Source organism: Rhamphochromis longiceps, linkage group LG19, assembly GCF_057381845.1.
Source record: "Rhamphochromis longiceps isolate RC_006_pf linkage group LG19, R_longiceps_female_GT1.1, whole genome shotgun sequence".
NCBI lineage: Eukaryota > Metazoa > Chordata > Actinopteri > Cichliformes > Cichlidae > Rhamphochromis > Rhamphochromis longiceps.
In genome coordinates, this window is record NC_140575.1 from 16,456,186 (window position 1) to 16,471,233 (window position 15,048).

At 41.9% G+C, this 15,048-nt stretch overlaps 1 protein-coding gene across 8 annotated transcripts in view; it reads left to right on the top strand.

The window, feature by feature from the left end:
• ralgapa1 (Ral GTPase activating protein catalytic subunit alpha 1) overlaps window positions 1-15,048 on the top strand; it is a 76,776-nt gene that overhangs the window by 16,538 nt on the left and 45,190 nt on the right. For 5 of the 8 annotated variants that reach the window (XM_085390563.1, XM_085390557.1, XM_085390560.1 and 2 more), the window contains 12 exons: window positions 1,107-2,939; window positions 6,446-6,570; window positions 6,650-6,887; window positions 7,250-7,444; window positions 9,067-9,237; window positions 9,371-9,564; window positions 9,646-9,744; window positions 9,826-9,981; window positions 10,245-10,373; window positions 10,467-10,592; window positions 12,138-12,196; window positions 14,034-14,142. In XM_085390563.1, coding sequence (XP_085246689.1) covers window positions 1,107-2,939; window positions 6,446-6,570; window positions 6,650-6,887; window positions 7,250-7,444; window positions 9,067-9,237; window positions 9,371-9,564; window positions 9,646-9,744; window positions 9,826-9,981; window positions 10,245-10,373; window positions 10,467-10,592; window positions 12,138-12,196; window positions 14,034-14,142 — 3,434 coding nt within the window. The remainder of the gene's footprint in view (window positions 1-1,106; window positions 2,940-6,445; window positions 6,571-6,649; window positions 6,888-7,249; window positions 7,445-9,066; window positions 9,238-9,370; window positions 9,565-9,645; window positions 9,745-9,825; window positions 9,982-10,244; window positions 10,374-10,466; window positions 10,593-12,137; window positions 12,197-14,033; window positions 14,143-15,048) is intronic. The other 3 variants (XM_085390564.1, XM_085390561.1, XM_085390562.1) reach the window with 1 other exon arrangement.

Consider the following 15,048-nt stretch of genomic DNA (forward strand, 5'->3'; position numbering starts at 1 on the left):
TGACATTAAACATGATGGTTGTACAACATAGCTTGCTCTTGCAAGTGCACAACAGCCAAACTGGGAAGCAGTCAGCTGTGTTGCTGCATTGTTGCAAGCGAAATGGTGTATAGTATAACACACAGGTGTTGAACTCCAGGCCTCAAGGGCCGGTGTCCTGCAGGTTTTAGATGTGTCCTTGATCCAACACAGCTGATTTAAATAGCTAAATTACCTCCTCAACATTTCTCAGTGTTCTCCAGAAGCCTGGTAATGAACTAATTATTGGATTCAGGTGTGTTGACCCAGGCTGATATCTAAAACCTGCAGGACACTGGCCCTCGAGGCCTGGAGTTCGACACCCCTGGTATAACATATGAGGGGAAAGAGATTTTTACATAAATGATTTTGATCTTGTCCATCTTCTTTATCTTCTTAAAATCAAATTCCAGCTTCATATTCATGCCATCAAACTATGCTAGTTCAGAATTATCCTTATTTATCTTATTCTGGACCTTATTGCAATTCTAAGTTTGTCCTCTGTCTGAAGCAATATCTCTTAGCACGTAGGTTGGGCTTCTGTGTTCACAGGCAGAGCTATGTGCCTGAGATAGTCATATTAGGGAATTATCTACTCTCTTTAAAATCATCTTGAGCCAAACATAGAAAAAAACTGTTCTGAAGCCAGACCTTTTGACTCGGGGAGTCTATTTGTTGATAGTTCGCAGTTTAAAACTTAATTAATAATAATATTTATGAAGATGTAACTACCAAACAGTCAGCATTCAGGCATTTATCCAATGTTTTTTTTTTCTTTTTCTACTAAAACAAGGTAAAAAAGGTCATGGTTAGCACCAGTAGTAGCTTGATAAATAGCCATAGGATGTTTGCTATGAATACATTTTGTTTTTGTAAGCAACATCAGTGAGTACAATCTGATAAAGAACCAGACTTTAGATAACTTCTGCCTAATGCATTCTTTCAGATCTGTGTGTGTGTGTGTGTGTGTGTGTGTGTGTGTGCGCGTGCGTGCGTGCGTGCGTGCGTGTGCACATGCCTGCATGCACAGTTTTTAATGTGTCTCCTCCCCTTTCTGCTCCAGCTAATGCCACTCCTTTTCCTTCCAGACCTCGAGGATCCACCAATCACACTGACATCCCGCACGTCTCGGATGCGCCACTCATCCCAGAGCGACGAGACTCCTCCCATCTCCTGTTCTGAGGTCTTCCAGGGTGGGGCTTGTGATCTGGATACCCCAGCCCCATCCTCCCTTGCAAGGAGCAGCAGTGCCTCTGACATCATGGAGCCTTTCATCACAGAGCGGGTCAAAGGTGAAGATCCCCAGAGGGATCCAAATTTGATCCCAAATCCTTCTCCCCATCACCACCACTCCACAACTTCTTCCTTACTCGTAACCAACAGCCACGCAGCTCAACCACCCTCACAGTCCCTCACCTTCTCTTCTCCCACCCCTTTTGCCTTCTCCAATGGTGCTGTTTCCTCGTCCTCAGAGGTAAAAGATGATGGTAGTGTGTGCGATCAATTCTGGCACCAAAGTGTCTCTCGAAGCCGAGGTTCTAGTTCCGATTGGGTGAGTGACTGGGACTCAGCCTTCGCCTTTCAACCTGAAAAGGAAGCTGATGCAGATGAGGGTGAAACTGGGGAAGATGATTTATTCTCTTCTATTAGGGACTACCTCATTAACAAAGAAGCTGAGAGGAAGGGCGAGACAGGCGAGAAAGATAGTCCCGGTCGAGCGGTAGAAAACAGCGTTGCTTTACCCGCACTCGTGCAAACAGGATTGGCAAGAACACAGTTAGAAAACAGAGGGCAGCTCGGAGAAGCAAAGCAGGTGGTAAGGGAGGACAGACAGGTAAGTAAATCAGTGAGACATAGCAGTGTGGATTCTATTGAGGAGAATGAGGCAGAGCAGCCGAGTATCTATGAGTGCTTGGAGCTGCAGTGTCAGTGGCCATCACCCAGTGCTAAGGTGGGCTCTAGTTTAGAAAGAACTACTGCTGAAAAGAAGGTTGTGGGAGGAAATAGTGGAAAGGCAACAGTATTGGAAGGGAAATATGACTTATGGGGTGATACAGAAGAGAAACAAGATGATAAAGAAATGGCAGCAAATGACAAGTCCAGTTTAATTAGGCAAGATACTACTGTGGGTGAAGGAAGCAGTGAATCAGTTCCCCAAACTTCAGAACCCACTAAGACCAAGATGTCCCGTAGTAGCACTAAGAGGCATCATTCTGGGGGTGTCCATGTCAGTTTCCGGCCCTCAACTGAATCTGTCCAGTTCCATAACCCTCTTGAAAATAAGGAGGCCCACTGGAAAGCCCGGCTACGCCGGCTCAGTCACTTCCACACACACAGCCACTCGGCTGGAGAGAAACCTGGGGTTGGAGCTGGGGCAGGGTCAGGGGGGAAGCTGGGAACAGGGGGTTCAGGTAAGTTTGGCTCTGTGGCTGTTATCAGCCATAGAACAGGCGTACACGAGAAATTAGCATCTGGGACTCTAACAGATAGCAGTGGGACAGGGGGCACAGCAGGCCTGGAAACCCGGTCTGGGACTGGAGGGGACAAAGACAAGCAGCATGCTGGATCCTGTGTGGGATCCAGTCATGGCCCAGAGGTTCACTCTGAGGTGTTGTCAAGCAGTTCAGGTTCCTCAGGAGTGCGCGGACGTTTAGGACGTTCCGCCTTGCGATCTAGAGCCTCCCGCTCACGCTCCCAAGAGCCAGGGAGCACTGCCTCACGGCACCACCAGGGGGCTCTTCTTGGTGGTGTTTATAAGACTGTGGTTCACGCTCTGTCGTCCAAGCCTCGGCCCCAAGGTCAGGGGTCATCCCAAGGCTCGTCGCCGCAGCGGCAGGCCCGGGCCACCATGGGTGATGCATCACTCAGGGATCTCTACTCCCATGTCCTGGGCTACTTTGGACGAAAGACGACTACGCCAGGTGAGGATCGCAACGAACGAAGTTCTCACAAAGGAAACAGCTGTGGAAAGACAAATACTCACCACCACACAAACACCAGCAACTTTCTTTTCCTTTTTGGCTGTTTTTTTTTTTTTTTCTTTTTTAACTGGTTTGTTATGATGGAATGACATTTTTGGCTGAAACTCATCATCTTGCTGCTGGACTGAAATTCAAACTCCCTGTTGATGTGTTTCCTCTTGAACGTAGCCCCTCCTCCAGCCTGCCTCTTATCAAGGACCCTCACCCTCTTACTTCCCATGCCTTTCCACTTCTCTAGCTCAGAAGCTCCCTCCCTCCTCCTTTCTGCTTCCTCTAAGGGTTTCGGGATTTTTAACCTTCTCACCTCCTTACCCTGTTCTCCACCTCCATCCTCACCTTGATGTTGCATGCAGCCTCCTCGTGCCTCCTTCGTCTCCTCCCCCGGACTCCGGCCCTTCTTCAGCTCTACAGAAGGAAATTGATCTACAGACAAGCACAAATGTCTGTAGAAAAAGAAAACAGCTGACATACACTATACTATTGAGAAAGATCCCAGATATTTTGTAGCACTTTCAGGCTTTGATTCATTGTTGTCAATCAAGGAATATCAGTGATTTTACAAATTGAGTGTAAGCATTTAGCTGTAGTTCATTCTCACACCACTAGAGTGCAGCATAAGACCCTTTGATAAATTGATTGTAGTAATCTAGACAGAATTTGAATGAATATAAAAAGGTATGCACTTTCAAATTGGTAATGGTTATTTGCCTTGGACACTGCTACAGCCTTTATCAGCTATGCTGAATGGTTAAGTGCACATTTGAATCAGCAGCACAAATGCCACCTTTTTCTGTTCATTCTAATCCTTGGTGCAGAAGTGAGGCTATTTTACCTTCGGGTTTGGATTTTTGATAAGAGCACAATGATTCATCACCTGAATCTGTCTTGATGTGGAGTTACTGTTGCAAAACCACTTTTTAAAATCATGTTCTTACATTATTCAGGAGTATTGCATGGCAGCTTGTGTCAAATAATATACTTGTTTGGTTTGTCTACTAATGTTCCAGATGTTTGAGGCCTGCATTATTTATTTGTTTATTTTTTTTATTTAATTTTTTTATTACAGTAAGGAAGAAATTGCATTTTAGTGTAAATAAGCAATTTTGGGCATTCACGGTTTCACCTGGTACTTTTTTATACCAGATATTATATGCTGTGGCTGGTTAAACTCAGATTGATGGTGCTTTTGCATAATCCATGAGCACAAGTGGCGCCACTTGACCACACTCTTTTATGGTTCGGTTGTGCAGAATTTGCATGACTGAACTGAGTCCATTAGAATGAGCTTGTGCAGTTATTGTAAACTCTCCACACTGAAGTCCTTAAAAAAGGGCTTTATTAGGTCTAGTGTGTTGCATCATTGTTACTGTATTTGTCCATTCACAGCAGCTGGTACTTTACTGAACTGCAGCATGAGTGAGAGAAAGCTTGGAGTGCAGTGAGTCATTGGTAACTCTCCATGTAGAGTAATATATCCAGAATTGTTTTTATTTTTGGATCTCTTCGCTAAGAGTGTTGATCCAGTGGAGACAAGGTCATCCGTAGCTCTTATCTTATTGAGGTGATTTTGGTATCAGGTGCCAGACGACACACACTGCAATTGTTGAAATGACTCAACCGAATGGGCTGAACATGTGAAAAAAATCCACTAGAGATGAGTTGTCAAGTCTGTCAGATGGCATAGTCTGTGTAAGGTCAGCTCACAGCTTGTTTATGGTACTAATAGGGAATGCATTGTATATGTTAGCTTTAATGGTGCATTAATGAGACTAAAAACACTTTTCTTTTTCCTTCCATTTTGTGTTGCTATTGGTGATGTCATGGCAAATAACCATTACAGTAAAATATTATTTAACATCTGGGCAAGGGCACATGTCTGAATAACACACTAATTTTGCTTTTGAGTATTCAGGAATGATATCTGTAAGGCTTCAATAGAAGCAACATTAAGTTTACTTAAGTTCTCTCTGTACTATCACGGCCACAGTATTCTGATCCTGCTTAAATTTTTATGGTTGCGCTTACGTTACCTACTGCAGAGGTGGAGCAGATGATGTCTTTGGGTGATGTACAAGTGTACCTGCAGGGTATTCCCTTTTGAATTTTTCTTGTTCGGTGGTAAATTCTGTGTTAAATGTGGCAGTAAATAATTTGGTTGCTATTTTTGTATCCAAGCTAACAGCAGTATAACTCATAGTAACATAACTGCACTAATGTGGGCCTGTGGTATGCTGCTTGTTTGGAGCTAACAGTGTGATACTCTCTCTTGCTCTGTCTGCATGGTGTGTATTAACTCCTGCATTGCTTTCCTGGTGGTTATTGATGCGCCTGCTATTGTGGCTTTTCTTTATTTAAAAAATACAGTTTTAAATAACATTCAGGCCTACAGTATACACACACATCAGGACTGCTCTTAAATCATCAATTTTACCAGTTACTAGTTTGTTTTAGTGATATTGTGACATTTCAGTGTAACATCTGATCACTGTGCTTTAAATGGTGCTTTTAATGCTCTGTGGGCAATGTTGGGATTACTGTTTCCTGATCAAAAACAAAATGTCACCATATCTTTGATTTTTAGATGTTTACAAAGATTATCAACAAGTCAGACCTGATGATAGTCATGTTACACAATTCCTTATTTCTTGGTATGTCTAAGTTTTCTATCATTGAAACTGTTTGCGTGGGTAAGCATCAGTCAAGCCCCTCTCAGGCATCTGCTCCTTTCTGTAAATGTGACAGCATCTGAGCAAGTCCTGTCTGAATGCACATCCTGGTCACTTTTTCATTAGAAAACTCAAGAAAAGACTTGAACTGTTAACTACCTAAAAACTGGATATTTATGCACCTTAAACATCATGGACAGCACAACAAATAAAACTTTGAGACGTCTTAATAACTTTAAAGGTGTGCATTGAAGTATTTTATTTTGAAAGTCCAGTTGCCGCTAACCAGCCAGGCTCGGCTCTGGTATGTAAATTTACTACCTGCTGGCTGGCCTGGGAATGATGTCATTCAGCTTCCTCTCCAGTGAGTCTCTTCCTGGATTTCCTTAAGAGCGGTTGTCAGCTGGACTTCAGGGTTGTGGAGTTGGAAGAGAGACTTGCCGGTGAAGCAGCTGCATGATGTTGAGGATCAGAATAGTGAGCTGGCCTGTTTGAAGATGGGGACAATGTCTGAATGGGTGTATGCTGTCACTTTAACAGGTTAATAGTTTTGTATACAATGTCTGACAGGGGCTTCACAGTCTGTCTTTGTGTGTTTGCTTACTTATATGGCTCCCTATGCTTGTGAATGCTCATTGGTTTTTATCATTCCTGTGTGTGTGTGTGTGTGTGTGTGTGTGTGTGTGTGTGTGTGTGTGTGTGTGTGTGTGTGTGTGTGTGTGTGTGTGTTTATTATAACCTTGTCTACCTCTGTGCCTCATTATGCATTTGTGTTTGTAGCCAATAAAGAGGAGGTGGTCCAGAAGGCCCGTCCAGTCTCCACTGATGTTGGAAGCAGCAACCCAAACTTCTCTGACCTCATGGATGAGTTTATCCAGGAGAGACTGAGGGCCAAAGGAACTTCAGTTAGTACAACACGCACGCTAATTTCAGATTGTGTCATAAGATGGAAGATACGAGCGTCACTTTCTCCTCTGTACACAGGGTCGCCGTGGCAGCAGCCCGGGAAGCCTGGAAGTTCCCAGGGATCTGCCAGAGCTCCTGGAGGCCAGTCATAGTCGTGATGGATCGCGACCCTTAGATGATCTTCGGCCTGTCGATGATCCGGGGGTTCCCTCTGAGTGGACGTCACCCGCTAGTGCCAGCGGTTCTGATGTCATCAGCTCCGACAGCCAGTCAGACTCCTTTAATGCCTTTCAGTACTCCACCTGCAAATTTGATAGTAAGGAACAAGATATGAGCAGTTTATTTATGCTGCACGGCACACATTTATCCTCTTTTTAAAACAATATTAAAGTATAAAACTGTTATCTTGAGCAAAACTTTTTATTAGTTCGTGTAAAATAGTTTTATGTTATTAAATAATCATTTTTTCTGCCAAGAGAAGCAGAAAAACACAAAATTGAGTTTCTTTTTTTTAAGGTAAATTAATCTGTAGGAGTAAGCCATCTCATCTTCTGTTTAACTTTGAAGAAGTTTTTGTGAAGTGTTTAAAAATAATGCATCACAGTTTGTCAGGCTGCTGAAATTAAAAGAGGAAAATCAACAACTGTACAGCAATGATGACTTTTCTTTCTTTTGTAGATTTTACTTTTAGCTCCGAGGCGTCTGCAGGGGGAGCTGGATCTGCAGCAGGAGGGGGAGGAGGTCGAGGCAGCTCGCTGGATCAGGACAGTCTTGGTGGGGGCGTGGCCTGTGAAGAGCAGGAGGTGGCCAGTTTGACGACACTTCACATCGACTCAGAGACGAGCAGCCTGAGCCACACTGTCACGGTTACAGGTAGGGACATAACAGACTTCAGCTCAATGCCTGCTCACCAGAACCCTTAAATACTGTGTTTTTATGCCATCTAAGGGGTTTTCCCAGTGCGTAATCTCCCAGTAGATTAAATGGGGGGGGGAAATATAACAAATATTCAGAAAACATCCCAAAAACTGTGAGAATTTACTCTAATAAAGATAAAAGAAGTTGAAATAAATAACGCTTATGTAACACTGATTTAACGCTTAAATAACGTTTGTTTATTTAGGAGCCATTTGATACAGTTTATCAAATTTTTTGGTAAACGCGTTGTAAATTAAGTCTATCTGAAATGTAGGTTCTTTGCGTCGATCATGCAAGCACACACACACACACAAACTAACAATGGTTATCAAGTGTTTCTATGCAAGGTTACTTTAATCTAGTAAACAAATGGTTGTGTGTAGGCTGTGTAGCCTCTTAGATTTATCAGTTCGTGTTGGTGTTTGCGATAAGCACCTATTTTGTAAACAGATCCTCGTAACACTAATGAAGGATAAAGTAGGACTGGGCATCTAATAGAAATGTAAATTCAATTTCGGCTTCCAGTGGTTATTATAATAGAATAAGATGGAATAAAATTAATGCTTTTATCCATTATTTTTGCTGCAAAAAATTGATACAAGCATTAATAATACTGCAAAGTGTTGTTTTTTTCTTCCGTTATGAATCGAGGGCGTTCTTTTCCTTTGTAAGAGTCTAGTTTCGAAGGCTCGGCTGTCCCATTCAGGTCTCTGTCGTTTATCTTGTGGCCGCCGTGAAGTTTGCTGTTCACCAGCTCATCTCCCCGCACCTGCAGACATCCAGTGGTTGAATCTTCAGAACAGCAGTTGCCCTAACTCCCTACTGGATTTATGAATCCCTGTTAGATATTAACTAATCAAGATTACAACTTTAAATAACTAAGTGATCATGCCTTTTGTTGTAATCAAGCAGCCCTACTCTGAATAGAATATCACCTTTTTTTTTAAATTTAAGCCCGTTTTTTACTTTACCACCTCTCTACAGCGATGTGCATCCCTAAGAACATTTTATATGAAATTTGAGTGCAGGCTCTCATTGACCACAATGTTGAGTATCCATTTAAAATGATGTAAAAGGACCCAAACAATGATAGGCACTCTGCAAAAGAAACCCAGTCGAGTAAACCTTTTTAGAAATACTCTTGAAGGTACAAGATCAACAGATACTTTGAATGCAGTCTTTTGTTATTGATTAACAAGAACATCTATCATGTTTTCAGGATTTCTTTTTAAAAATATCACAGTGATGAGTGTCAATAAAAAGCATGAGAGTAGTATAATAAAATACATAATAGCTGAAGCAAATAACATGCTTATAAATCACATTAGTGTGATCCAGAACAAAGAGAAAAATGGACTAAACTATCATAAGAAAGTATTTTTCTGATTGTCTTGGTTTTCTATGTGATCTTTAAAGTGACGTTTTTTACTATCCACTTAGCACTTAGGTTTTAAGTGTCCTTCTTTGATATAAGTCAGAATAAAAACAACCTCTCAGCCTCACATTCCACCATAAAGCATGAATCTCATCCTCCCGTTGCCTTATCAGGAGTTGATGTTTTCTGTATTCTTTCCCAGGTTCGGAGAGTGCATCACCCATGCATTCACTCGGGGGCTCTCGTTCCCAGACTCCTTCTCCTGCCACTTTGACAGCAGAGCACACTGAGCACACGCATTCCCACTCCCACACCCATTTACAGCTGGACCAGAAACTCCACAACTCTGTCTTACAGACCCCCGATGACCTGGGTAATACTCAGAGGCATTCACTTTGAGATGCTTTTTCCTGTTCATACAAAGTGTAGTACTTTAATCATGTTTGTGAATATGAAATACTTTGTAGGATGACTCAGTCATGTTCTCATTGACTCATTAATTCCAGAAACGAGTGAGTTCCCCAGTGAGGACTGTAGCGTGATGGCGGGCGGCTCTCTGACCGGATGGCACGCAGATGTTGCCACGGTAATGTGGCGAAGGATGCTGGGTATCCTGGGAGATGTGAACAGCATCAAGGACCCAGAAATCCACGCTCAGGTCTTTGACTACCTGTGTGAACTTTGGCAAAACCTGGCCAAGGTGAGAATTGAGACATACAGTGAACCCGCAACTCCTGTGTCAGTGAACATGTTCTCCAATGACGAGCTTTTCTGTTTGCAGATCAGGGATAATTTGGGCATTTCTCTGGATAACCAGTCGTCTCCTCCACCCCCTGTTCTGATCCCACCCCTGAGAATCCTCACCCCTTGGCTCTTTAAGGTATGTGTGATAGAGAGGTAACAATAAGGGTTATAACATAACATGTGTTTCAGTGTTAGTTAAGCAATCTTTTCTCTTTAGGCCACCATGCTGACAGAGCGTTACAAGCAGGGGAAACTTCACGCCTACAAGCTGATTTGTAGGATCATGAAGAGACGGCAAGACGTTTCACCAAACACAGACTATCTGACACACTTCTATAACATCATGCATCAAGGACTTCTCCACCAAGACCAGGTAGAGTGGTCTCAAATTTATACTTGAACATAATATATGAACAAACAGCATATTTTATATTTTACAGATTTCTTTAATCTTGCAGCTGTTAATAAAACATTTTTTAATGTTAAATACTCAAATCCAGCTCTTTAAGCACAGAGTAAGTGCAGGAAAGCAGGGAAATGGGGAGAAAAGATAGTCATGCAGGCAAACATGCTGTGCTACTGTGAATGCACCTTTGAAGCTAAATGTTTAAAAAAAAACCTGTATTACTTTTACAGGACATTGTGAACACCATCATCAAACACTGTAGTCCCAGGTTCTTTAGTATCGGTCTACCTGGAGCCACCATGCTGATCCTGGATTTCATCATCGCAGCTTCTAGAGTCACTGCCTGCTCATCACTCAATGTAAGAAATCCTCCCATTTGCAATGTTGGTTTCCAGCTTTACAGGAGCTGATTCTTTCATTCCTGTCCTCCTAACAAGTTTTATTTTCCAAAGGCTCCAAGAGTTGAAGCACAGATTCTTCTCGGATCTCTGGTGTGCTTTCCCAACTTTTACGGGGAGCTTCCTGCTCTCCACCCCACCACAGCTGACGTGGTACTTACCAAGTTCCCTGATGTCAAGGTACGCGAATGCCGATCATCATCTTCCACCTTACCTTATCCCTAGTATCCTCCCCTATCACAACAACTCTCTGCATGTCCTCCTTCACTACATCCATGAATCTTCTCTTAAGTCTTTTTCTTTTCCTCCTGCCTGGGAGCTCCATATTCAACTTCCTTTGTTCAGTAAATCCACTATCCCTCCTGTGCACATGTCCAAACTATCTCAACCTTAACCTTATCTCCAGCCTGAGCTGTCCTTCTAATGTATGTAAATGTAGTTTATGGAATATTTTCAGTAGCAGTGTATTTAGGTGGCTGAAATTATTCTTCACCAGAGGCTCCCCTTGTTTGGATAATAGGGAATTATAGCCATCCTAGCAGTTACAAATGCACAGAAAATTCTTCTTTTTTAATCTTGCAGCATCCTTTCTGCAAATGATATGCAGCGCAGCCTGGTTCAGTGTATTCACAGTGGATAAACTGTTCATCATACCTCATATGCACTTCTCTGGGAGAGTATTACAATACACCGCAATAAAATATTGAGAAAATAATTATTTTTTTTTAAAGAAATTACTTTAATCTTCCTGTAAGTTCGGGGAAAAGCAGGACAATACAGTTAAACTGACAGGTCTGAAAATGTGTTAGTTTTTTTTTTTTTTCCAACTCACACATCAAAAGCTCAAAAAGTTTATCTACATTGTTTGTAATCCAGGTCAGTTCAAACATCGACTGTCCATAGGGGATCTCGAAAGCAAACTAATAGGCTAATGTCTCATCAACCATTCTTGTTTGAGCTAAGGGCGATGGGAGTGATGTTGTTATTGTTGTTGGTGCCATGTAAACTGCTAATGCCATGCGTGGCAGCGCCTCAGGCTCACTCACTGCTTTCTTATGTGGCAGAAGCTTGTTTTGAATCACTAAGCGGTCATTAACACTGACCAGAGGGACAAGACCAGGGAGTGTGTGAACGTGTCTGGGGTGTGTGTTGACCTGTTTAAACTGTGACTATGTGTCCATATTTAGTCCAGCATATCTGTCTACGATATGCATTAACACCACACGGTGTAGTTCCTTGAATCTGTTTCCTGTTTGTCTGACTGGGAACTATTAAGCTTGTCCTCATTTTCTGACATATAAATAGTGTTGAAATGATGGATGCTCATATCAAACATTGCCAAATAATGAGGTTAGCTTAAAGGGAGGGGGAAATTAACTAAAATGGCTTGTTTCAGATACTGGACAAACTCAAGGACTACATCGAGGCCTTGTGTAAGACGGAGAAGGATTATTTTGAACAGTGAATCATGCAAAGCTACTCTAATAGGTCCATTTTAAGGATGCAGTCTGTTTATTATTTATTATACACACCTTTAAGGGCTACTCAATTATGGCAAAAATCATAATCCCAATTATTATCATCATCAGTATTTTGATCTGAGTTCTGTAACAAGACTTTTTATATTAATGCCTATAATAACAATACTAGTGGTCAGCTGATATATTGCTATTGAAAACTCATGTGCTGTATGTTTTTGTTTTTTTGTTGTTTTCTTTTTTTAAGGAGCATATCGTCAAAACCATCCTGACCTCTGCCAGGGATGAACCCTCTGCTCCTGCTAGGTAAAGGGTTTATAAAGTTTATTTATTTATTTTATTTATTTATTTATTTTTTACAGTGTTGCGCAGGTGCCCCAGGTTACCTAAAGTTATCATTTGTTAATAAATTCCTTAAGTATGTAACCACATCTGTTTGTGCTCACCGTTGGCGAGTATTTCTTTATTTTATGCTGGTTCCTGTGTGTAAAATTAATATATGCAGTGATTCCGATAAACTGCATTTATACAGGGAGTGCAGAATTATTAGGCAAATGAGTATTTTGTCCACATCATCCTCTTCATGCATGTTGTCTTACTCCAAGCTGTATAGGCTCGAAAGCCTACTACCAATTAAGCATATTAGGTGATGTGCATCTCTGTAATGAGAAGGGGTGTGGTCTAATGACATCAACACCCTATATTAGGTGTGCATAATTATTAGGCAACGTCCTTTCCTTTGGCAAAATGGGTCAAAAGAAGGACTTGACAGGCTCAGAAAAGTCAAAAATAGTGAGATATCTTGCAGAGGGATGCAGCAGTCTCAAAATTGCAAAGCTTCTGAAGCGTGATCATCGAACAATCAAGCGTTTCATTCAAAATAGTCAACAGAGTCGCAAGAAGCGTGTGGAAAAACCAAGGCGCAAAATAACTGCCCATGAACTGAGAAAAGTCAAGCGTGCAGCTGCCAAGATGCCACTTGCCACCAGTTTGGCCATATTTCAGAGCTGCAACATCACTGGAGTGCCCAAAAACACAAGGTGTGCAATACTCAGAGACATGGCCAAGGTAAGAAAGGCTGAAAGACGACCACCACTGAACAAGACACACAAGCTGAAACGTCAAGACTGGGCCAAGAAATATCTCAAGACTGTTTTTTCTAAGGTTTTATGGACTGATGAAATGAGAGTGAGTCTTGATGGGCCAGATGGATGGGCCCGTGGCTGGATTGGTAAAGGGCAGAGAGCTCCAGTCCGACTCAGACGCCAGCAAGGTGGAGGTGGAGTACTGGTTTGGGCTGGTATCATCAAAGATGAGCTTGTGGGGCCTTTTCGGGTTGAGGATGGAGTCAAGCTCAACTCCCAGTCCTACTGCCAGTTTCTGGAAGACACCTTCTTCAAGCGGTGGTACAGGAAGAAGTCTGCATCCTTCAAGAAAAACATGATTTTCATGCAGGACAATGCTCCATCACACGCGTCCAAGTACTCCACAGCGTGGCTGGCAAGAAAGGGTATAAAAGAAGAAAAACTAATGACATGGCCACCTTGTTCACCTGATCTGAACCCCATTGAGAACCTGTGGTCCATCATCAAATGTGAGATTTACAAGGAGGGAAAACAGTACACCTCTCTGAACAGTGTCTGGGAGGCTGTGGTTGCTGCTGCACGCAATGTTGATGGTGAACAGATCAAAACACTGACAGAATCCATGGATGGCAGGCTTTTGAGTGTCCTTGCAAAGAAAGGTGGCTATATTGGTCGCTGATTTGTTTTGTTTTGTTTTTGAATGTCAGAAATGTATATTTGTGAATGTGGAGATGTTATATTGGTTTCACTGGTAAAAATAAATAATTGAAATGGGTATATATTTGTTTTTTGTTAAGTTGCCTAATAATTATGCACAGTAATAGTCACCTGCACACACAGATATCCCCCTAAAATAGCTAAAACTAAAAACAAACTAAAAACTACTTCCAAAAACATTCAGCTTTGATATTAATGAGTTTTTTGGGTTCATTGAGAACATGGTTGTTGTTCAATAATAACATTATTCCTCAAAAATACAACTTGCCTAATAATTCTGCACTCCCTGTAGAGGCCTTTATTGCAAAACTGCTTGCTCACACTGTGCTGTTTTTTGTTAGGTGTGTGGCTTTGTGCAGTCTGGGGATATGGCTGTGTGAGGAGCTGGCCCACGGGACTCAACATCCACAGATTAAAGATGCTCTCAATGTGATCTGTGTTACCTTGAAGGTCAGTTACACCTCAGTACATCTATAAATGGCAATTAAGTTCTGTTCAGCTGGACTTCCAAAAAGCAACCTAAATTTTATATTTGAACTGTGACTCATTAAGACTGAAATGTCAGACCAGTCTGATCGCATTATGAGTTGTGTTATAGTTGTCTGTTCTCACACTTTGTCCCCATTGACCATGGATCTCTCAGTTTCTGACTGTGGTCCAGTGAAATAAGACCAAAGCAGTGACTCTGATTCAAAGGCATAGCAGACTGGCCGCATGTTGCACAGATCTGCTCAACACACTAGTGCCAAAACATCTGCTCCTTTTTAGGCTGAAAGTCTATCATACTGTTTCCATGAGGCAAGCCATGGTATAGTGCAGACCACTTACATAGACAAATAAATTTAATGTAGTGTATGAGAGAACGTACGTCTGTTCTTTATCCTTTTCTTTCTTTTTTTTTTAAGACAGACACATTTTCAATGATCCCTTCTCTACATCTGAATGTGAATCCTATTTAATACTTTGTGAACCCTGAAAATGATTGGCTGCAGCCGGATTGCCAATCCAAACTATAGAACTGGTATCTTTGTTGATATATTCCTGTTGTTGTTAAGATAGCCTTTGATAGGAAACTCCTATGTAAAATCCTGTAAAATGTGTCGGTTATAAAAATTAAAGGGTCGCTGTCATCATGCCTCTCACTCCTCTCTGTTCTATACCCTTCCCACTAGACAAGTATGGATACATGAGTGTACTTCATTAAAGAGAATAAAAATTAGCAACAAAGACACATAAACATAGAGACCAGTTAGCGAGGCCCTGGTGAGAATGTGTATTCCCATGGAGGTTGTTGGCAGTCGCTGTGAGATGATTGCAAAGAGGTTGCAAACTAGTGGCTGAGTGGCAATAAAACTG